A 23,170-nucleotide genomic window follows, 5' to 3' on the forward strand; every position below is an offset into this window, starting at 1 on the left:
CTAAGAGAGAATGTGATGGTTAATACTGAGGTGTCAACTTGATTGGATTGAAGGACGCAAAGTACTGATCCCAGGTGTGTCTGAGAATGTTGCCAAAGGAGATTAACATTTGAGTGAGTGGGCTGGTAAAGGCAGATCCACCCTCCTTAATCTGGGTGGGCACCATCTAATCAGCTGCCACTGCAGCTAGAAAATAAGCAGGCAGAAAAACGTGAAAAGACTAGTCTCCTAGTCTACATCTTTCTCCCGTGCTTGATGCTTCCTGTCTGCAAACATCAGACTCCAAGTTTTTCAGTGTTGGGACTCAAACTGGCTCTCCTTGTTCCTCAGCTTGCAGCCAGCCTATTGTGGGACCTTATGATCCTATGAGTTAATATGTAATAAACTCTTCTTTATACATATATCTATTCTATTAGTTCTGTCCCTCTAGAAAACCCTGACTAATACAGAGAAGAAGAGAATTCTTCTCTGAGGAACCAAATGACCGCTAAAGAAAAAGATCTATTAACAACAACAATTATAACAATATACTGTTTACAATTTCACAGACAGAGGGTTCATTCTTACTGTAGATCCTAGCAACCTCAGCATACAATTTTCTTTCCTTATTGAGTCAAGAACTTTCACCTTTTCATCTAAGGGACACACTTAAAGGTTTCTCTTTGGCATATCTGAATGGCCAGCATCATTATGCTTGCTCTTTGGGACAACTGTTAAGTAAAATAAGGGTTACTACAACACAAGCACTGCAACACTGAGATAGCCGATTTGATAACAAAGAAGGCTACTAAGTGATTAACAGGTGGGTAGTACGTGCAGTGTAGATACAGTGGACAAAGGGATGATTTGTGTGCCTGGTGGGAGACAGCTGGATAGCATGATACTTAATCATGCTACTCAGAATGCTGTGCAATTTAAAACTTATTATTTCTAGAATTTTCCATTGAATATTTTTGGGGTTGACCATGGATAACTGAAACTGTGCAAAGGGAAACCATGGGAAGTCGGGGAACCACCCTACTTTATTCTTTCTATTCTCTTTCTGCAGGGCCCACAGGGACTCTCATCTCTTCAACTTTCTATGTGCCTGATTCATTACTCTCTTTCTCTACAGAATAGATGTCTCTGTGTTACTTAATCAAACCCAAACATAGCCATTCCAAGGTCAACTTAAGTGATCTCCCTAAATAATTCAAAATTGCTGACTAGGATTTCTAAATTCCAATTCCAAATGCTTGCAAGGGAGAATCCGATTGGCTCAGCTTGAGCCAATCAGCTGTGTGAGAGGGTGTGTGTGTGTGTGTGTGTGTGTGTGTGTGTGTGCGCGCGCCCATGGAGGATGTCATATGACCTAACCATTTGCTCTACCTACTCAGCTCTCTTGATAAGGACTCAAAAGGTTTCTTTCTATCCCTAGCCCCATTTCCCAACAAAGTGGACACTCAATAAATACGGAGTGATTGATAAAGATTTCAAATGAGGTGGAAATGTGAAAAGTGTAAAGAAGAATGTATGTTTCTCTTTTCATTTTTGAGTAACTTTTTTTTCACATGTATGCCTGGGAATTCTAAATCAGGGGTGTAACAGGAACCTCCTGGTCCCATTCTATTTTTTTATTTCCTAGAGATATTCCCACAATTGACCAGCATTTTAGGCAAAAATGATTCCCTGGTGCTGTGAGTTGTTACTTAATTTTCACTGTGGCTACCAGTGGTATGAGAAAAGAGTCTGTGTCATGGGAAAGGTTTCCAGAAGTTATTGTTCATGAGTTTGTTGCTTTGCCTATTATTACAGAATATAAAAATTACATATATTTCCTGCTATATAAAACCAATTCTTACATCTCTATCCATTTTATACTGTATGCAGGCAAACAATAAGGAACACGGTTAAGATAATGAGTGATGGGCTGGAAGAAATATATTAGATTCTAAAATGCAAGATACTTGAACTAGCATGTTAGCCCCATTAAAATATCATAAATATTCATTTCTTGAAAATTGTCATTTCCTTCTAAAGTTGAAAACAATTTTAAATTACAATTATGTTAAATGACACTCATATCTTGGCTTTCCTACCTAAGGATATTAAGGGATAAATTTCAAAAAGAAGAGTGAGAGGAAAACCCCTGTGTCTTAGCAGGGTTTATCAGCAGTGTTTTTATCGGTTAAAGAGGTTTCATTTTAGGTTATAATATGTGGCAAAAGACATGAAACAGTGTGTTTACAATTTCATTTCATTTCAAGTATTCATAGAAAAGATAGTTTAGAGTAGGTAAGTGGTTATTTTATAAGGGTAGGAAACCATCTGGGCTTCCTGGATATCTGGCTGAAAATTCAAGACAACTGTCTTTAGATTTTACAGATATAAAGTAGGTGGATTAAAGTGCAGATAAAAATGTAACTAATAAAAATTACCTTCGCTTCTTCTGAAATATTATTTCAAATATACATGAGACTTCTATTTAACAGTCACCAATAAAATATTACACAGTTTGCTAGATCATCTTGTACTACAGCTGAATGATGAATGGAAAAGAAAATAGAAATCATTCATGAAGTGATGACTTCATTGCAGTGATTATTTTTAACCACTTAAAATTTATTTTAAGTGGTTAAAACATTCATGTTTATTTTTAACCACTTAAAAATCAGGTAATATATGCTTTCAGATATTGTCACATTTAATCTTCTTACGAACCTTCTGAGATAGGTATTATTACCTTCTATCAAATGTGACAGTCAAGGATTTATGCAAGATCACATTGTTAATAGCTGATGTAGCCAGAAATCAAGTCAAAGTTTCAGGATTCTAAGAATATCAGTGTTTTAGTATGTTGGCTACAATTGAAAAAATAACTATTTCAACACAGTTTCTCTTTGGCAGTAACTGTGAGAAATGGCATGTCCTTATTTTTGTTATGTATTCATTCACATCATTATTTGCATGCCTACAATTTCATTTGGGTGTCTATTCCTTAATGACAATTTCTTCAAAAACAACTGTCTCCTTATAGGCTTGTCCACTGGTAATTCAAAGATATATTTCAGAAGCTCAGCTACATGAGTCTTTCAGCAAAATACTTTATATTTTACTGATTAATATTATAATTTTTCTTCCTCAAATTAATCATTTCTTTCTATCTTCTCACTTAAAAAACCTGCCTATTTAAGTTAGTTTCATGTAACTAATCTTTAACGATCATAATTTGAAGCTTTACAGAAAAACTCTCAACATCAGACTAGTGCACTCTGGTTGAACTTTTGTTTTTCAGTTAATTGTGCTTAGTGTGCAGCTCAGGTTGATAATCTTGTCTGTGTTGACACTCAAATATCTACTCATTGATATTATGCTGCCAGTTATAACTATTTTCATAAGTGATAAACCAAATTTAGCTCCTGATAGTTCCAAAATATTTAACTACTATCATTAACACTTCTCAAAAAATGATACCAACATCATTTTTGTTTTTCATTTCCTAGCATTTTTAGAATGAGAAAACTCATGCTCAAAATTAATGGTTTAAGATGTTACTTGTCTGTTTATGAACTAAATGACAACATGCAAGACCACTTTATATTTTAAAAATATACAATCTGAGTCTTCATGTTCTATGCTCATGTTAAAACAGGCTAGATTTAATAGCAATCATAAATACCATTTCTATTAAATTATTCCTTAAATTGGCCAGGTGCGGTGGCTCACACCTGTAATCCCAGCACTTTGGGAGGCCAAGGCAGGCAGATCACAAGGTCAGGAGATCGAGACCACCATGGCTAACACGGTGAAGCCCCATCTCTACTAAAAGTACAAAAAATTAGCAGAGCATGGTGGCTTATGCCTGTAGTCCCAGCTACTCGGGAGGCTGAGGCAGGAGAATGGCGTGAACCCAGGAGGCGGAGCTTGCAGTGAGCCGAGATCATGCCACCGCACTCCAGTCTGGGCAACAGTGCAAGATTCCGTCTCAAAAAAAAAAAAAAAAAATCCTTAAATTAACAAATTAGGTATTGCCTTAATTAGGGCAACCAATATATTAAAATGGATTATTTTTCGCAAGTTTGATTGAACATGTTGTATATTTCAAAAGTGCTATATTCTTTTATTTTCAAAGAATTCTGATGAGGCAAAAAACACTAGATTAAGAAAAGGCATAATTCTTCTTGAAAGTCTGCAGTGTATAGAGCTCTATAATTCATGAGATTTGTAACTTTTCTTCCTGTATATGGATGTTGTTTGATTTACTATTTTACCGAGAACTTTAGCTGGGAAATTTACCAGCAAAATTATTTTATAACAGAAAATAGCATGCTTTTTTTTCAACATGACTATTGTAAAAAAATTGACTGAAACTAGACTGTTAAGGCCTCTTTCCTCTTTTTTCCTAAAGAAAGTAAAGAAGTTACGATATAAAGTAAAATAAAAATATGGAGAAAGCATAGATTTGTGAAAGGACAAGTCAGATTCAGAAATTTCTCCTAGCCTAAAGCATTACAACAGATACTGCACGCAGGCAGAATTTTTAAGGGAGTCTCCTGTATCATCAAGGGTCTAGATTACATCATCATTGATTTAATCTTTTCCATCCCCTAATTTTGATGGTTTTGCTTTCCCAAAGGCTGTTGTAATTTATCCCATGAGTTCTCAAAATAAGTAAAATTTAAAATAGAAACACTGCTTCTGTGTTATCTTTATTGTCTTTGCCATTTGTTAAAACCACACCTATTTATAGAGGTAACAGTATCTTCTGCTCCAGTTCCAATGAAAATGCTTTTTATATATTCACTATTTTGTCACTGAGATCAAGAAGAATTTTTGCAATTTGTAAAATGAAAAACCAGTAACACATGTACTGTGCTTTAGTGTAAAACTTAACCAAATGGATTTTGCTGAATGCATGAGACAAGAGCCATATCCAAAATAAATTTGCCAGAAATGGTTTGCATCATGAGATACTTCAAGTATAATTTTATTTTTCTTCTTAGATCAGACTGTAGCAAGCCTTCCCCAAACGTTTTAAAAATAAAAAAATTACAGTAGTTTGTACTTCCTAATATGTTCACTTCTTCAGAGATTTACTAGGAAAGAGAAAAAATTCTTGAAGAGGATAATGAGTCCCAGCTGAGAATCATGTGCCAAGATGCTCAGTGACTCTTTTTCTTTAAAGACATAAATAATGAGGATAGGAAACAAGTTTTAGTTAGTTGGAAGTGTTTCTTTAAAAAGAAATTTAACATCTAGAAGTTGCCACCTTGAAAACAGATGAGCTACCATTTCAAATTTCCCTAATTTATCTAGCCATTCTCAAAGCCATGTGGTGCCAATCTAGGTAGAAGTTGTCACTGGTCTCTGGTAAAAAAAAGTTAAATTTCCTCTATTGCAGGGACTGTTGTGTAGTGAATCCTTACAACTCCTTTGGTGTTAAATTATAATTTTTTTTATTATACTTTAAGTTCTAGGGTACATGTGCACAACGTGCAGGTTTGTTATATATGTGTACATGTGCCATGTTGGTGTGCTGCACCCATTAACTCATCATTTACATTAGGTATATCTCCTAATGCTATCCCTCCCCACTCCCCCCTCCCCACAACAGGAACCAGTGTGTGATGTTCCCCTTCCTGTGTCCAAGTGATCTCACTGTTCAATTCCCACCTATGAGTGAGAACATGCAGTGTTTGGTTTTCTGTTCTTGCGATAGTTTGCTGAGAATGATGGTTTCCAGCTGCATCCATGTCCCTACAAAGGACACAAACTCATCCTTTTTTATGGCTGCATAGTATTCCATGGTGTATATGTGCCACATTTTCATAATCCAGTCTGTCACTTTTAAGATGAAATGATGTGAACTAAATTGTAGCTGTTACTTTTAATGTCGTCGCTTAGCAAAATAAAAAATTGGCAACCTTTATTTTTTTCTCTTCACGCTTTTCCTTAAAATTTTACTGGTTCACAAAGCCCCCTAATAAGTGACCACTGATTTAATGGTTCTTCTTTGTCTTTACACAAGTACTTATTGAAATACTCTGGCAAAGATCGTCAGCATGACATACAGGTGTCAAACAGAACTGAGAGTTTAGTGACCGACACGTGTAATAATTATAATTGATAAGATGGGTGTTTTTGGAGTGAGGGAAGCTGAGCATATGAGAAGGGCCCATAACCCCAATCTGGGGAAGTCAGGTAAGGATTTCTAGGAAAGAGATAAAAAATGTAAATAGGGGTATGTTGTCCTCATGACCCATTAACTCGTCATTTACATTAGGTATATCTCCTAATGCTATCCCTCCCCACTCCCCCCTCCCCACAATAGGCCCCGGTGTGTGATGTTCCCCTTCCTGTGTCCAAATGATCTCATTGTTCAATTCCCACCTATGAGTGAGAACATGTGGTGTTTGGTTTTCTGTTCTTGCAATAGTTTGCTGAGAATTTAGGTATTTAGGGTTGGTCCTCTAGCCCCAGTCAAGACTATAGACTCAGATGACATCTCCATTGATATACCTTGAGCCAGAATCACCCAGCTAAGCTGGGAACCATCTTGAAGGCTCCTATGACAGTTGGCGACCTTGCCTATAGCTTGTTAAATATTTTGAATATCACTTTCACACATGAGTCAGAGTAGCCTGGAAAGAGGTGAAGGCAGCAGGATAAGGCAAACCCCAAACTGAGATTAAATGTTTGTCTTCCCCAAAGAACGGTACCTCAAATAAAAATTGAGCTTTACAGACAACCAAAAGAATGTGAGAAAATATTTACAAAGCATGCATCTGACAAAGGTCTAATATTCAGAATCCATAAGAAACTTAAACAGTTGAACAAACAAAAAACAAGTAACCCCATTAAAAAGTGGGCAAAGGAGATGAACAGACACTTCTCAAAAGAAGACATACAAGCGGCCAACAAACATATGAAAAAAAGTTCATCATTACCAACCATTAGAGAAATGCAAATCAAAACCAAAGAGATACCGTCTCCCACCAGTCAAACAAACAAAAACAAAAAAACAGATGTTGACAAGGCTGTGGAGAAAAGGGAACACTTATACACCATTAGTGGAAATGTAAATTAATTCAGCCACTATGGAGAGCAGTTTGGAGATCCCACTACTGAGTATATACCCAAAGGAAAATAAACCATTTTGCCAAAAACATACCTGCACCCCTATATTCATTGCAATAGCATTCACAATAGCAAAGACATGGAATCAACACGGGTACCCATCAATGGTGGACTGGATAAAGAAAATGTGGTACATATATACCATGGAATACTACAGAGCCATAAAAAAGGATAAAATCCTTTGCAGTGACATGGATGTAGCTGGAAACCATCATCCTAAAAAAACTAATGCAGAAACAGAAAACCAAATTCTGTATGTTCTCATAAGTGGAAGCTAAACATTGGGTATATGTGGTCATAAAAATGGAAACAGACACTGGGGAATAAAGGGAATAAGGGGAAAAAGGGGATAGGGAGGGAGGGAGGTAAGACTTGAAACAAACAAACAAACAAACAGAAACTACATATTGGGCCGGGTGCAGTGGTTCACATCTATAATCCCAGTACTTTGGGAAGCTGAGGCAGGCGGATTGCTTGAGCCCAGGAGTTTGAGACCAGCCTGGGCAACATGGTGAAAACCCGTCTCTACAAAAAATACAAAAAATTAGCAAGCGTGGTGGCATCCACCTGTAGTCCCAGCTACTGGTTGGGGACAGTGTAAGGCAGGAGGGTTGCTTGAGCCCAAGCTCGGGAGGTCGAGGCTGCAGTGAGTCTTGATCATGCCACTGCACTCCAGCCTGGGTGACAGAGTGAGAACCTGTCTCAAAAATAAACAAAAACAAAAACAAACAAAAAAAACAACCACCACCACCACAAAACCTCAAATTATCTACTGGGTACTATGCTTACCATGTTGTGGCTGGATTCATTTATACTTCAAACCTATGTAACAAACCTGCACATGTACCCCAATTCTAAAATAGAAGTTGAAAACAAATTGTTTCATAAAAGTGCAAATTTTGTTCTTGCACACCTGAGTTTGTGTACTGAGATTCATAACTACTGTGTCCCATGTAACTGTGTCCCAAGAACTGCCAAAGTTTTATTCTGCTGCTTTAATTCTTTAAAAGAGATAATCAGCAGCCCTCTTCTGTTGCAAATAGTTTAAAAAGAGACAATCCTTCTCTTTGAAACTTAACTTTACTAGTCATGTGAAGCCTAGGAAGCACTCTGTCTCCACCCATTAGGCACTGATTTCATTATATTATTCCTTCTGGCAGTCCAAAGTACAGACCTCTATTAATTACCTTCCCAGAAGAGCATCTGTGCAGCACAGCAGATGCTAACTAAGGCTGCCTTGGCATTCAAAAGAGAGAACAGCAAGATGACATTGGGGGGCTGCATATTTACGCAGCATTCATATTTCACACCTGTAATCAATTATCTACTGTTGGAAAATACTGATAAAATTTAGCCTTGCTTAAGTTTATTAACAAGCAACCATCAATGGTATTATGGCAGCTAGCCATTGAACTATCTAGGGGCATTCTGAGTGCAGTGTCTTTGGAATTTTCTAGTATTTCATGGACACCTTGAGTTCTAGAATTTTAGAAATGCTGCCATTTTTCAGAGTTATACTGTTATTCTTGGAAAGACATTTCTAAAATTCTAAATTACTTGGATATATTTGGCATCTGAGTAAAAAAAAGGAAGAAGAAATACAAAGTTCTAGGTAATTTACCAATGGTAGTAGTATTAGTCTCCACCCATAAGAAGAATGAATGATTCCTGATTTATATCTCACAAAAACAAGCCTCTGTGGATTATAGGTATTCTACCATGTCTTTTCTTCAACACAAGGCAACCATTGCTGAGTTATTTATTATATACTAGAAAAAGACATTTTGACTAAAATGGGTAATTCCCATGTCAAATCACTAGTGACTTCTGAAGAACACAGACCCCTACCTCTCATCAACAATTCTTTATCTAACAGTGTTAGGGCAGTGCACACCTAGAACAGAAAGATAATAATAATGGCTACTATGGCAGCCATGAGGTATACTGCTTGAATCTCCCTTCAGAAAAGAATTTGCTGAAGTAGTACAGGAAGTTGACAGCCTCCAGCTATTAAAACCTTCAGGATTAATCTCAGCTTTTAAGCGGGGGCCATGCCCTTCTGGGTAGTCCCCAGCCAATAAATGAGCATGTCACTACACAAGGCCTGGTAATTTCTGTCAATTGTGGGTCTCCTCTAATAGGCAATCTTTGTTCAGAAGCTTCTCAATGAGTTGGCTGATACTCTGTCAAATCTAAATCATGGTCTACGGCTCTTCCTGCTCAATCATTCTTCCTACCCACTTGTCTTACACAGGCATTATATATGCGTCATGGTGTAAAAGCTCTCTATAACCAATTTTGCTTCCTCTTTCTCTTATATTTCATATAGAGTGCTCCCAATAAATCTCTTGCATTTCTAACTCCATCTCAAAGTCTGCTTCCCAATGGACCAAAATGATACAGCTACTGTTTACTAAGAACCTACAATGTGACAGAATATATCACAAGATATTTGGGGAAGTTATTTAACCTCTCCTAACTGTTCCCTCATCTGTAAAGTGGGGTTGTTTAAGAATTAAACAAAATAATCTAGAAAGAGGAATTTGTACAGTTCCTGGTATACAGAAAGTACTCAATAACTGATATGTACATTGAAAATATTATTATGCCAGACTCTGAGGAATTTTGTTTGTTACTTGTAATCCTTTTTATAATTGGCAAGTATTATCATGCTTGTTTTACATAGGAAACTAGCATTCAGTGAAATCAGCTTGCTCAAGTTACTTAACGTACATTGCTAGAATGTGTAACCTGAGATTAATACCCATTAATCTCCACAGATGAGAGGAATGTAGATGTATGTAGGCAAAGAATCCATTGCTGTCACCTAGAATGTAAAGGTGCTCCACACCCTCTCTGGCATGGTATGTATAATGTAATTAACATAAACTATTTTGGAGATTCTTTCATAAATTTAAGTCTATTCTTCTAATTTCATCAAATATATGAACTTAGAATCTATCAATGGGTGCTTAAGACTAAGCACTTGTCTAAAACTTAGTTAAGAGGAATATAGAATGGCACTGCTACTCCATGATGAGTATTAGTTATTTTTGTAGAATGGCTCTCAAATTGTGTTTGTCTGATGTTTTCTAATAACTCAATTGAGGTTCTACTTAAAATAATCTTGCATATTGCTAGAAAAATTTTATCAACTGAAACCACCCCCCATCGCACCTCCATCCCCACTGAACACACATTCAAATTTATTATTTAAAGATCCAAAAGAAATGTGTAATAGAAACATAATGAACAGAATGAAATTAAAATATTCTATTGGTGAAAGAATTTCTAGAGAGGTGGCAGCAATTTAAGTGGCGGCTTTTGAAGCATGTCTCTATTGTTCCTTACTTCAAAGTTTTAAGATAAACAATTTTAATAAAATTTTAAAAATTATGTTACATAAAATTTTGAAAAATAGAGATCACGCTATTTTCTCAGGAGGGAGATGGTGATGCATAGGTCTAATAGAATGGATTTGGGGGTGGGCAGTTTTGTTAGACATTCTGCTGGGAAACTAGTCATTTTTCCAAATAAAACCATGGAGTTGACCAAATAGGCCCTCTTAGGTACAAAAAGAGAGTGTGATTTATGATCTAGAAGAGAAGATGACCACATTATGCTCAATGTGGCTATTGTCCTTTAGGCCAATTTAGGCCAAGTAGTCAGTACGACCATAGAAAAAGATGGCCAGTAAAGAAAATGACATTCTGGTCTGGTGACCAGAGTAAGATAGCTGAGAACTACAGGTCTGAACAAATGACTTGGCCACTTGTAACTAGAGTAATGCTACCAAACTACCAAAGAGAGGGACTATTCAAAAATAAAAAAATTACATCAATAATAGACTAACATGCATAATGTGACATTCAGTATATCTGCATGAGTTTGCCATAACATAATTTATTTATTGTGAATAAACACCTTTTTGAACATCTTTTTCAAGTAAAGGATTCAGTTATAGTCCTACTATAGAAAGTAGAGTCTAGATGGTCTTCAGGGACCATCAGGTCACATTAATAGTATTTAGGGACTCCTGGATATTTGGTAACCAAAAGAGATGTTTATGAAAATACATTTTTGCACAAGGAGTTATATTTACACAGATTTATGTGTGTATCAGAATAGAATATGCACTTTGGGGAAACTAAATAAATATCATTTGAAAAAGTAGACTCTTATGTATGGTTATAAATCTCAAAAAGAAACATCTAATTTATTGCCCATGTGGGGGAATTCTGGGTGTACTCTTTCTGGATGTACTTTCCTTTTCACTGTTACAACCATGGCACAGAGGGGTAATTATCAGTTTGCGAAATCTACTGTGAAAGTACCAAAGCAATCTCACTGGAAATGTTTCCCAGAAACTCCCCTTTCCTGTCTAAAATAATATAACTGGGTATGAAATGATGGCTGGCACATTTAAAAACATATATATTACAAATGATAACAAACTTTAAAAAAAATAGACCTGCCTAAATGCTACAGTTGTGCCAGCAAAGGGGGGACTGGGTATTGATTTTGGGGGAAACATATTAATTATACAATCTTTTAAAAATGTAATAAAAACAATGTTCAGTAGATTCCTAAAACAATTCCATATTAATCTGGTTTTTGGTAAATAAAATTCTAAGAAAAATTTCATTCTGAACAAGATGCGTCACAATGAAAGTCTGGTGACATGGAATGAAGATTATTTTCTGGTGGCATGGAATGAATAATATTTCCACTTAAATAAAAAGGGATTATGGTTATGACCCACTAATTAGAAACAATGACATAATTTAAAAGCTTTTGTAAATTTTATAGGAGATTTATAGTGAGACCAATTTACTGTGATGGGTAACTATCACAGTAAATAGGAGTTACAAGCTGTGTTACATAATGTGGGACACTAATTCACTATGATTAAGACTAGGACAAAGCAGACAGAAGATTCTAAACAAATGGTTTGGTGAAGATGCTGAATATTGCAAAATCAACTAGAATAGTATTATGTTCCATCCTGTGAAATAACATACATTGTATAAATGTTATAAAGTTTATTAAATTTAAGAGGTTGCTTTAGTCCTTCACAATGTCTGAAGATATTAACTGAATTAAGTAAACCATAAAAAAGATGTACTCTAAAGTGCTCTGTGGACTAATTTGGCTTATATCCTGTGAAATAATGTACGTTGTATAAATGCCACAAAGTTTATTAAATTTAAGAGGTTGCTTTAGTCTTTCACAATGTCTGAAGATATTGATTGATTTAAGTAAACCACAAAAAGATGTAACTCTAAAGTACTCTGTGGACTAATTTGGCTTATATCCTACCTCAAAGAAAATGTGGGCTTATTTGAAGTTTTTCCTGTATCACTCTAGTTCATCCTGATTTATTGTCATTCCAACTCTTCAAACATAATCTTGCGAGAAAAAAACCAAATCACAATTTAGCTTCACACAAAAAAATTACAGACATTTTCATTGTGCTGTTGATACCACTAAGTGAGATAATGCTTCCCGTGCTGTCTGACACATCTTATTCATAATGTGAGTACTAATATAACCTAATATTTGGATGCCTGGATATTTCCTTGGTATTTGTCACCAATATTGGGCAATGTTCAGTCAGAAAAACTGGATTAAATATTTTAAACATATGTGAATGAATATTTTTCCAATGAGTGAGAGGGTAAGAGGCAAAACTTTGAAGACATCTTGTAAAGGAGGAGTTACAGAAGGTAAGATTGATGTTTATGTTTTCAGTGTTACAGTTTTATTTATAGAAGGTATTTTTTTCATTTAGTTATAATTACATGTTATACAATGTTAAAGAAGAATATAGAATTCTTGTCACTGACGTACCAGTTTTTTCCTAAGTGTGCCTGAGGAAGGTAAGTTTTATTAGACATCTAAAATGTTGCAATCTATAAGCAATAATTTTCCCCACTTCAGAGTACTGTTGGTGACAAAATTTCTCCTAAATATATTTTTCTCAATATTGTATCTTTCATCTATGATCTAAACAACTGATCTCCATATGAATCACCTATCTTTGTTACCTGCTAGTGGCAGAAACTTGGGCAAATCATTTCACGCTAGTGTCTCAGGTTAGGAAAGATGATATCCATTGGTGTTTTTTAAACTATGAGTCATGATCTCATTCCTGTGCCACACCAGTAGTTTTATAAAATAAAATGTAGCTGACAAAATTTGAATACAAAATGTAGAGGACAAGACACATGACAAAGCTAGTTTGTAAATTTTGTTTCAGTTTTAAACACATGTACATATACTATGTGACAATGCAAAACATATTCCTTTAGTATGAGTTGCAGGAAAAAGAAGTTTGAAAAATATTGTTCTCAAGAATCATCAGCCCATTCTAACTTAAAAATGAAATTACTCTATTTTCCAGCTTAGAAATTCTGAAAATGATGACTTTTAACTCAGTGTCATATGGCTTACCACTTGACAGACAATAGTAGCTAGCTATGGGATATTTAGTTGAAGTGATTAGAAAATATGTATTCCCTCAATTAGTTGTAACCTTTAAAAACCATTGCAAGGCTTTAAAAAAGAGCTCCTTGGGCTTTCCTAGAGGCTTTAGACCTCTCAAACAAATCTACAAAATGTTAAGTGTCAATAATTTTGTGAAAATATTAAGTGGCTCTTGTACGCAACATATTTTAGTAAGCACTGAGAGATATAAAAATGAACTGGTATGGTCGCTGAATTCATTGAATTTATAATTTTTAGGAAAGTATTGGCTATAAAAAGAAAACATCCTATGCTTAACTAGAGTTCATATGTGTACTATTAAGAAATGTTATTCTTAATAATCATTAATACAAGCTGTCATTTTTAATCTGACTCATTCATTCAAAAAACATTTTTACTGTCTCCAGGTGTTTTTCTAGGCTTGATGTTCCAAGGTTAAAATAACAAAGTTGGTACTCTGAAGCAGCTTAAAGTGGTGTAAAATACAGAAAGTAAGCAAGTAAACAAACAAAAAATCCAATAGTATAAGTGTCATAATGATGGATAGGCATTACCTAAGGGCTACTTTTTATTGGATGGTCAAGAGAGGTCTATGAGTACATACATTTAAAACTGAGATATGAATGACAAAAGGAAGATGGTTTCTAGGAAAAGGAAACAGCTGGGCAAATGCCAGATACAAGGCAGATAGAATCTTGGTCTGTTTGAGGAATAGGAAGTAGATGAGAATGGCTGCGGGCTAGTGAGGAGAGATAGAATAGTAAGAGATGAGGTAGGAGAGGTTGACAGATGTCACCTGGCTGAGTAAAGCCTTGTAAACCATGGTAAAGTGTTTGAAGTATATTTTTATTGCCATGGGGAGCCATTCGAGGCCTATCATCAAGGGACTTCTGTAGTCTGACTTTTTTTTTTTTAAGACCAGTAGCATTGTTGTATTAAAAAACCAGATTTTACACAGCAAGAATGAAACAAAGGTGGCTAGGAAACTATCACAATCATTCAGGAGAGACATGGTTGTGACTTAGATTAAGGTAGTAGCAATAGATATGAAAAGCAGATGAACTTTGGGAAGTGCAATATAGAATTTGCTGATAGACTAGATATGGGGAGTGGTGTCAAAAAAAGGAATCAAAGGTACTTCCAATAATTTTAACTTGTGCAACTAGGCAAATGATTTCCTCACCTATGACGGGGAAAAGCAAGGTGGGAATGTGCAAGGTAACAGCAGGAATCCAGGGTTCTGTGTGGGCTATGTTAACTTTGAGATGCGTATCAGCTAGCCATCTGAGTATGTCAAGCAACCAAACTAGGTTTTGGGAAGGTTTATCAGTTTGGGACTGATCAGCATATAAACAGTATTTCTAGACATAGGTTGGTACTTCCATGAGAGTGCCACGCTGGGGCTTTAGCTGCAGCATCTGTTTTCATCTTGATTAACAACACAAGGTCGTTATTTTCTTTTTATACAGATAATATTAGATTTTTATATATGAGCCTTTTTGATGTTTAGAGAGAAATACAAGCTGAAAGTCATCCAGCTACTAAAAGGTAGAGCCTGGATTCAGATCTGGGAGTTCTTGTTCTTCCTGTTGCACCAGGTTGCTTTATTGGAGCATTAAAACATGTGAATTTCTGAGTAGAGTATTTTTTAACTTTTTGAATGAAAGATTTTTAAAAAGTCTGTTTAGAAAGAATGCCAGCTCATTCAGAATTCAATCCAAGTGTATAAATTCACTAGTCTTTTCTGTTGTTAAGTGACTTCTCTGGGGTAGATGACCTGATGTCTTTTTTTTCCTTTTTTAAACGAACAAAAAAACTTCTGTGGTTGACAGGAGCCGACAGGTGAGGAATGGAGAGACGTTGGTCAACTAGTACACACTTTTGGTTGTAAGATGAATATGTTCTGGAGATCGAATGTACAGCATGGTGACTATAGTGATAATTCTCTATTGTACACTTTGAAGTGTGCTGAGAGATTTTTAAGTGTTCTCACCACACACAGACGTACGGGAAATATGTACGGTGACGGATGTGTTAATTAGCTTGCTTGTGGTAATCATTTCACAATGTACATTTACATCTAATCATTACTTTGTATACCTTAAATATGCACAATTTCTGTCCATTATACCTCAAAAAAGCTGAGGAAAAACCCCTCCACTCTTTTGACTTGTGGGATACGATTATTTCTACTTCTCAAATCAAATGCCCCTTCTTCACTGACCCATAACTCATAGCTGCATTGCAGTGATTTTTAGTTTTTCCTCAGCTTACATATTCCTCCTCTACAATCTCATGTCCCCCTTGCTTCAAATACTAAATATATGCTTATCATCCTCAAATTTTTTGCCTCCTGTCCAAACACTTCTCCTTAAGTCTAGGAGATGACGTTCAAAGTTTCCTAAAAGCAATTAGTCTGGTGGGAAAGGAGGCTGCCCCATACACCCAGGAGTAATGAGGAGCGAAGTTCAGGAACTGTGAAGGTCTCATTCTTACATACTCGCGACAGTTTCAAACCTAGTGTGGCATGGAGACATGGATGAAGCAATTACAGGCACGAGGAGCGTTAAAGAAGGGTACAAGCTAGCACGAGGGCATTCAAGGGAACTTCAAAGCTCAAAGGAAGAATCCCACTTACTCCCTCAAAACTTTGGAGTTTATCCGTTTAGTCGATTAAAAAGTGAACGGAAAGCAAATCCCATTAGGGAAGGAGGAAAGTTGGGGACAAATAAGGAATTCGTGCAGAAGGCTACACTGCGGCCGGCCAAGAAGAGAATAAGGGTACTTAAAGGAGTGTGAAGAGAATGAACACGCCTACGTAGAAAAAACTGAAAAGCCAGGATTGGCGGACACTAAAAACCCAGCATTTGTTAAAAATCCACGGCAAAAAACACAAACAAAAACAAAACACACACGCACATACACACACAACAAAACACTCACACACACATACCCCTACCCCTCAAGCCGAGCCAGCACCGTCGCCCTGCCGGCAGCCAGAGTATTCTCAGATTCCGGGAGCACCGCGCACCGCCCACCTCGCTCCGCCCACTGTCCAGTTCGCTCCGCCCATCTTGTTCCGCCCCCTTCCCCGAAAGCCCCTCCGCAGAGCCGCGTGCACGTGTGTGGCAGATACCGCCCCCACAGCTCTCTTGGCCAATGAGAAAAAGCAACGTAACTCTCCACCGCCCGGTGGAGCGTCACGTGACTGCGTCTCCCCGCCCTCTCACCCCGCTGCTTCTAGGTTCTGGGAAGATGGCGAAGGTCTCAGAGCTTTACGATGTCACTTGGGAAGGTAACTTCGGGTGGGGACGGGTGCGGAAAGACTAAAAGCGCTGGGAAGCCGTTCGGGAGTACCCGCTGCCTTCGGAGAGCTGGATTCGCCGGTCTCTTTTTGGTACCAGAGCCCTCAGTGGACGGGCCAAGCTGAGGTGGAGGCTGAGGCTGACCCCTTCCTTGGCCCGGGCGCGTACTCCGCGGCGTTTCCCACGGTGTCTGCTCAGCGGTTGACCTGCCCTCCTCCGCGCCAGTCCAGCGGCCCAGGGCCGCTTTTATTTATGAGGCGGGCGGGAGGGACTTGGGGCTAGGGTTGTCACACTCTAAGCGTGGTTGCTGGGCGGTGCGGAAGAGGCGGAATAGGTGGTTACTTCTTTGGAGCCAAGAAACAGGGCCTCTAAGGCCCTTTACTAAGTGCTATGTGAGGATTACAGCTCTTTGCAGAAAAGCTGTTTAGAAGTTGCGTGAACAAATGTGATTCTCATATGCCACTCTACATTTAGTTTTCTCCTTAAACCTGGATTTCCAGTTTCTTTTCCTTTTAGTCTAGTCTCTGTCCCTCTCTATCTCAAAACACGTTTACACACACAACACAGCTTCCTTCTTACTCCCTACTAGTAGATTTTTTTCTGAAGGGAAAAATAACTGATTAACTCTGGTCTACGTACGTGCTTACGTGTGATGGTCACTTTTCCCTATCCTTAGTTGATCTAGAGTGGGATATATTCTTTGAATCTGGGAACAGCCAAACCTTGGATCAATTCTGTGTGCTTAAGAAACTTGAGTTTCATTAAGGCGTAGAATTTGTGTAATTGGAATTCATATTTCCAGCATTTAGCATAATACAGGAGACTTCAGTAGCTAGTTTGTTCAACGAATGCCTTCTTGGGATGTTTTAATAATGACCTGAAAACGTGAAAGTTATATTTTCTGTTTTATCGTGAATAAATGTATCAGGTATTATAAAGTTGTAAATCCGTTACAAATAAAGCTTTATACTTGAACTGAATTAAATGATTTGTTGGCTTTGCGGCCTCTAGCACGTTGTGAATCTCAGTATTTATACCTGAATTGAGGGATTCCATTATATTAAACAACAGTGTTGATTTCTTAGTGCAAAATCTTGGATCAACACACAGTCCATACTTCCAAGGAATTCACAATCTAATGGAGAAAAAAACCTATAAACACAGTTTTGAAAGGCTTGTATCAGGGTATCTTCCGTAAGCTGGATGGTAGATAAATGGCTGTTATTTTTAATGCTTTTAAAAAACTGTTTTAAATATTATATAATTTTTAGAAAGTGCTATTATGAAGGTATGTTCATTATAGCTTTCCTAGATGATAGTAGCATATGTAAAATCCTGAGGGGCGAGTAGCTGTATGCTACCAACAGACAAGGTGATTTAACTGAGTAACTTGGACCTTACCCTGTGGTCATTCTAAAGAGGATTGATGTAATTGATTTGGAATAAATAATTACTACACAAATTTGTAGGAATAAAAGAGAAACATTTTTAAGTGTTTCGTAAACTGTTAAGTACTATATAAAAGGAGGTGTTATTATTAGCTAGTACTAATATGATTATGTCCCTCCTCTGTGATCTGGCCGTTGTCCGTGTCTCCACCTTTATTTCGAGCCATTCTCCCTCTCTCTCTGTGAGCTGCCTATGCTGGCCTTTGTTGAATGCCCAAAATTGCTATGCTGCTTCTTAAAGCTGGCACATGCTAGTCCTTCCACTGGGAGTGTTCTTCCCTCCTTGCCTCACTCTTGCCCCCATTAAACTTTATCATTTTATCAATTCCCCACAAAGCTCACCTAGTACAAAAAAGCCTTAGTTGAACACTCTACTGCCCAATTCCCTTTCCTCATCTCCCACCAAAATTGAAAAAGAAAAAACCCAAACAACAAAATCAAGCAACAAAACACACCTGTAATCCTTCGATTATATATTCTGTTCTCATACTATTGAAGCACTTACCCAATTGTGTTTTTAAAATTTTGTCTCTTCTGGCCGGGCGCGGTGGCTCAAGCCTGTAATCCCAGCACTTTGGGAGGCCGAGGCGGGTGGATCACGAGGTCAGGAGATCGAGACTATCCTGGCTAACATGGTGAAACCCCGTCTCTACTGAAAATACAAAAAACTAGCCGGGCGTGGTGGCGGGCGCCTGTAGTCTCAGCTACTTGGGAGGCTGAGGCGGGAGAATGGCGTGAACCCGGGAGGCGGAGCTTGCAGTGAGCCGAGATCAGGCCACTGCACTCCAGCCTGGGAGCACAGCGAGACTCCGTCTCAAAAAAAAAAAAAAAAAAAAAATTTTGTCTCTTCTAAGATGAAAGGGATCAGGCCTGTTTCTTCACTGTCACTTCCCTAGAGCCTGACACATGGGGACGGAGCTCAGTAATTATTTGTTGACTAAATGAATTGTTAGTGGGATTAATAATAAACACTAACACATTGTCAGAAAATATTATAAACCATTTTTCTAGCGTTGAAATAATTTCTTTAGTATCTTAGATAAAGATTTCAGTAGCTTAGATGAAATTAGGCAACTTGCTTAAGTAATAGGATACAGTGTGCTCACTAGTAAAGTGAAGGTTTAGACCTTTCCAGAATTAAAATTCTAACTTAAGGGACTTTTAAGAAAAGAGTATTCTAGATTTTTATTTCAGAGACTTATGATAACAAATTTTTAGGATGAAGGGTGATGGAAAGATTCTCAGGGATAGTGTTTTCAGATTTTTTGGGGGCGTGTGTGTCAGAGGTGTGTCCTTAGGAATTCCACTGAGCAGTGTTGTGAATTGGTTAGTTCAGAGTGCTATAATTCTTGTGATAGGAAAATTTATCATTTGTTTATAAAAGACCTATGTAGTAAGTTTAACACTTCCACATCTGTGTTAGACTCTACTAATAGACTATTTGGTTTGTTTCTTCAGCCAATTGAAAGTGATTAATACTTATTACGTAGGGAAGTTATTAGACATTTGGAGGTGGGAAAGAGAATTTAGACTTGTAAGGAGAGTATATTCAAGTTTCTTGAGAATGTGATATTTGGGCAGGACATGGATAGGATGCCTAGAACAATGCCAGGCACATAATAGGCATTAAATGAGTATTTGTTGAAAACAAAAAATGTATGAGGAATGTTTGAGAGCAATTTAGTTGTTTATGTTCACTGCCCCTACTTCCTCTCTTTTTATTCAGACCTTCAACCTCAATTTGATTTCCATGCCCTACCACTCCACTAAGATCTCTAGGAGACCTAATAATAACATGTATTTTGTATACTTCTACTACTTTTGCTATTGTAGATCACTCCTCTGTGGAAAACTCTTTCTTTGCTTTCTTAATGACATTCTTCTTGTTTTCTCCTTTCTTTTTGGGCCTTTCCTTTGTTGAGTTCTCTACATCCATTTGCTCATTTTTTTGGTGTTTCAGTGTTTCTTAGTCATCGTCTTAATCTGTTATTGGTGGTTTTTAAGTTTGAGATCAATAGACTTTAAATTGATGCAAGCATAAGTGTCATATGATCTGATGAAATCGTGCAAAATTTAGTGCATGTGGAAACATACATAGTTCTGGGAAAAGATGGTTCAAAGTTCTCATTAGCTTTGAAGATACCTAAAATAGATTAAATGGTATCTGTGGGCAATCTTATCCACATCCAATTTTAGCTATCAATTAGCCTATATAGTAAATAACACATTAAACATGTATTTGAGTACTTTGCACCAGGCACTGTTGTAGTTCTTGAGGGTATAGTGCTAAGTAAGACAGGCAAGGCCCCAGATTTCAAGGGACATACCCTGAAATTTCACTTGTAAACTGAAGGTCCATATTTCCAGTGTTCTACAGGGCACATGTAATGGATGTTTCACAATTAACAAAACTCAAAACTGAACTCATCATCTTCCTTTTGCCTTCTGCCTCCAACATCACTGCTGTCACCACTTAATTCTTTTCTGCATTTTCCCTAGAAATGTAGATAACACTGTGTACCTCCCCTCATTCATAAAACAACTTCTGCTCACCTTTTAAGATATAGATCTATGAGACTTCAAAGCCTGGAAAGTACAGATATGTATGGGAATGAAGTATATGCTTTGCAACGTCACTAGACGTTTCCAGTAAAATGTCTTTCTAGGTAAGCTAGAAAGGTAGGTAAAAACTAGAAAGGTAGGTTGGTGTCTTGAATGCTAGACTAAGGAGTTCAGAATTCTTTTTTGTATATAGATGGGAGGCAAGGTCCTAAATTCAAAAAGAAAAAATCAATGGCTCCTTTCATTAAACTTTTGCATGTTGATACAGAACAGGGCCTTTTCTTTGGTAGAGATCTGCTGATTGAAATTCGTTGTCATGTTTAATAAACCATGTTTGGTTTTGCTTTCTTTAATGTGGAGCAGGAACATAAAGTCCCTAATATAGAAGCTTCAGTACATAAATCTTTTAGATTTTTGTTATTTTTCTCATAATATTTTAAATTAAGTCTCCATGTTTAATATGACAGCAGTTTTTCAGAGCTATTTACTTTTATGGAGTCTTTTCAAAGCATCCAACTTTGTTTTTTAGAAACCAGTCTCTTTTCGCACTTAAGTTTTCTTTGGCTTATAATATTTCATTATACTATATAATTACATTAAATTTAACTGGCATGAACTGGTTTGGATACACGTAGCTAAATTTTTAAAATGTAATAACTGTTGGAAACAGTTAACCAAGAGCTAGCTGATATGACTTATTAGCTAAGAGCTTCTAAAATCTTAGTGGCCACGATTATTAAGTTTTGCAGAAAGCAATTCTTTGAGTTGATTCTAACCGGAAGATGATTAAGAGAATTTTTACTGAACCTCATTAATCTCTCCATCATATTTTAATTACTTGTTTACATTCTTTACACGCAGAGATCTTCTCAGTCCTTCCGTTGACCAGCCATAGTGGTGAGAATCAGAAAACAAGCTCTCAGTAAATGCTCGTTTGTTCAGTGGGTGAATGCTAGGACATGAAGCTTGTTTTTGAAGTTTGACCCACTAGTGTATGTAGTAATGGTAATAATAATGAAAATAGTATATGAAACATTTTGTGTACATTGTCTCTTTTAATCCTCACACGTATCTTATGAAATAGGCTTTATTTCCAGTTTATAGATGAGGAAGCAAGCGAGAGGTGAAATGACTTGTCTAATATCCCACAGCTAGTAAAAGGGAGTCCTGTGATTTGAGCTGCTCTTATACACTTCTCCCCCACTGAGTTATTAACTAATTAAGTTCTTCCACCTAGGCTGTCATTCTGTTATTCTTGGAATATGCCAGATTAGTTTCTTTCTCCAGAATTTAGATTTGCTGTTTATGGTTGGCTCCTTCTCATTCCTCTCTTAGCTTGAAAATGACCTTCTTAGAGAACCTTCTCTGACCACCCTTTCCAAAAGCTCCTCCTTTCTCCCAGTCTCCTAACTTTATCATAATGGTCTTTTAGTTTTATTTGTATAATTTCACTATCTGAAGTTATGTGGATTTTCATCTTTTTACCTGTTAGACTCTAAGCATTATGAGTATATAGGATATCTTTTTCTTTCTTTATTCTCAATGCCCAGATCAGCCTGACACGTAGTAGGCATTTAGTAAATATTAGTTGAATGAAGAAGAACAATATTTACTCCAAGAAGTAAGTATTAGTTGAATAATGAAGTAAAGTTCCAGTCATACACTATACTGCCTCAAAGAAGGTAGAAATCATTGGGTATCTTAAGAATTTAAATTGTAATGAAGTAAATCTTTAGAAATGTCTGCTAGTAATTTACAGATTGAATTCGGGTGGAGAGATCAGTTTGGAAGCTATCCTAGCAGTTTTGGCATGGGGTGATGAAAGCCTGGGCATGGATAATAGCAGTGGAAATAGACTAGAAGATGTAAATCTTAGAAATACTTCAAAAGAGTCCACAGGACTTAGATAACCAAAGTAGGAGTCAGAAACAACATTCAAAAGTGGAATGTCAGGTAGTATTAACAGAAAGTAGAATTAACAGAAATGTGAACATTGGGAAGGGAAGCCATATTTTTGGGAATTGAAGATGACTTGATTTTCGGATGCTGTGATTTTGAGGTAATGAACTATGAAAGGTGAAAACGTGTTTTCTTCAAGACAGTTTTATTTTTATGAATAACTTTTTAGATAAATGTACTTAAGGCATTTCTAAAAATAGTATGTGACTAATAGTGCAACAAATGTATTTATTATAGCAGCACTCAAGAGTGTGGCAGGGTCAGCTAAGTAAGGTATGTAGCTTAAGGTTTTAT

At 36.9% G+C, this 23,170-nt stretch overlaps 2 protein-coding genes across 4 annotated transcripts in view; one reads left to right on the plus strand and one right to left on the minus strand.

Annotated features, from left to right (window-relative positions):
- Positions 1 to 16,629, minus strand: part of EIF3E (eukaryotic translation initiation factor 3 subunit E) — a 243,383-nt gene extending 226,754 nt beyond the window's left edge. Inside the window, exon 1 of the mRNA XM_009213484.1 lies at positions 16,562 to 16,629. The gene's annotated coding sequence lies outside the window, so the exon portion shown is untranslated. The remainder of the gene's footprint in view (positions 1 to 16,561) is intronic.
- A 157-nt stretch (positions 16,630 to 16,786) lies between these two features.
- Positions 16,787 to 23,170, plus strand: part of EMC2 (ER membrane protein complex subunit 2) — a 50,302-nt gene continuing 43,918 nt past the window's right edge. For all 3 annotated transcript variants that reach the window (XM_003903070.5, XM_017962227.3, XM_017962228.3), the window contains exon 1: positions 16,787 to 16,897. In XM_003903070.5, the coding sequence (XP_003903119.1) occupies positions 16,858 to 16,897 (40 nt within the window). In that variant the 5' untranslated portion in view covers positions 16,787 to 16,857. The remainder of the gene's footprint in view (positions 16,898 to 23,170) is intronic.

Source organism: Papio anubis, chromosome 8, assembly GCF_008728515.1.
Source record: "Papio anubis isolate 15944 chromosome 8, Panubis1.0, whole genome shotgun sequence".
NCBI lineage: Eukaryota > Metazoa > Chordata > Mammalia > Primates > Cercopithecidae > Papio > Papio anubis.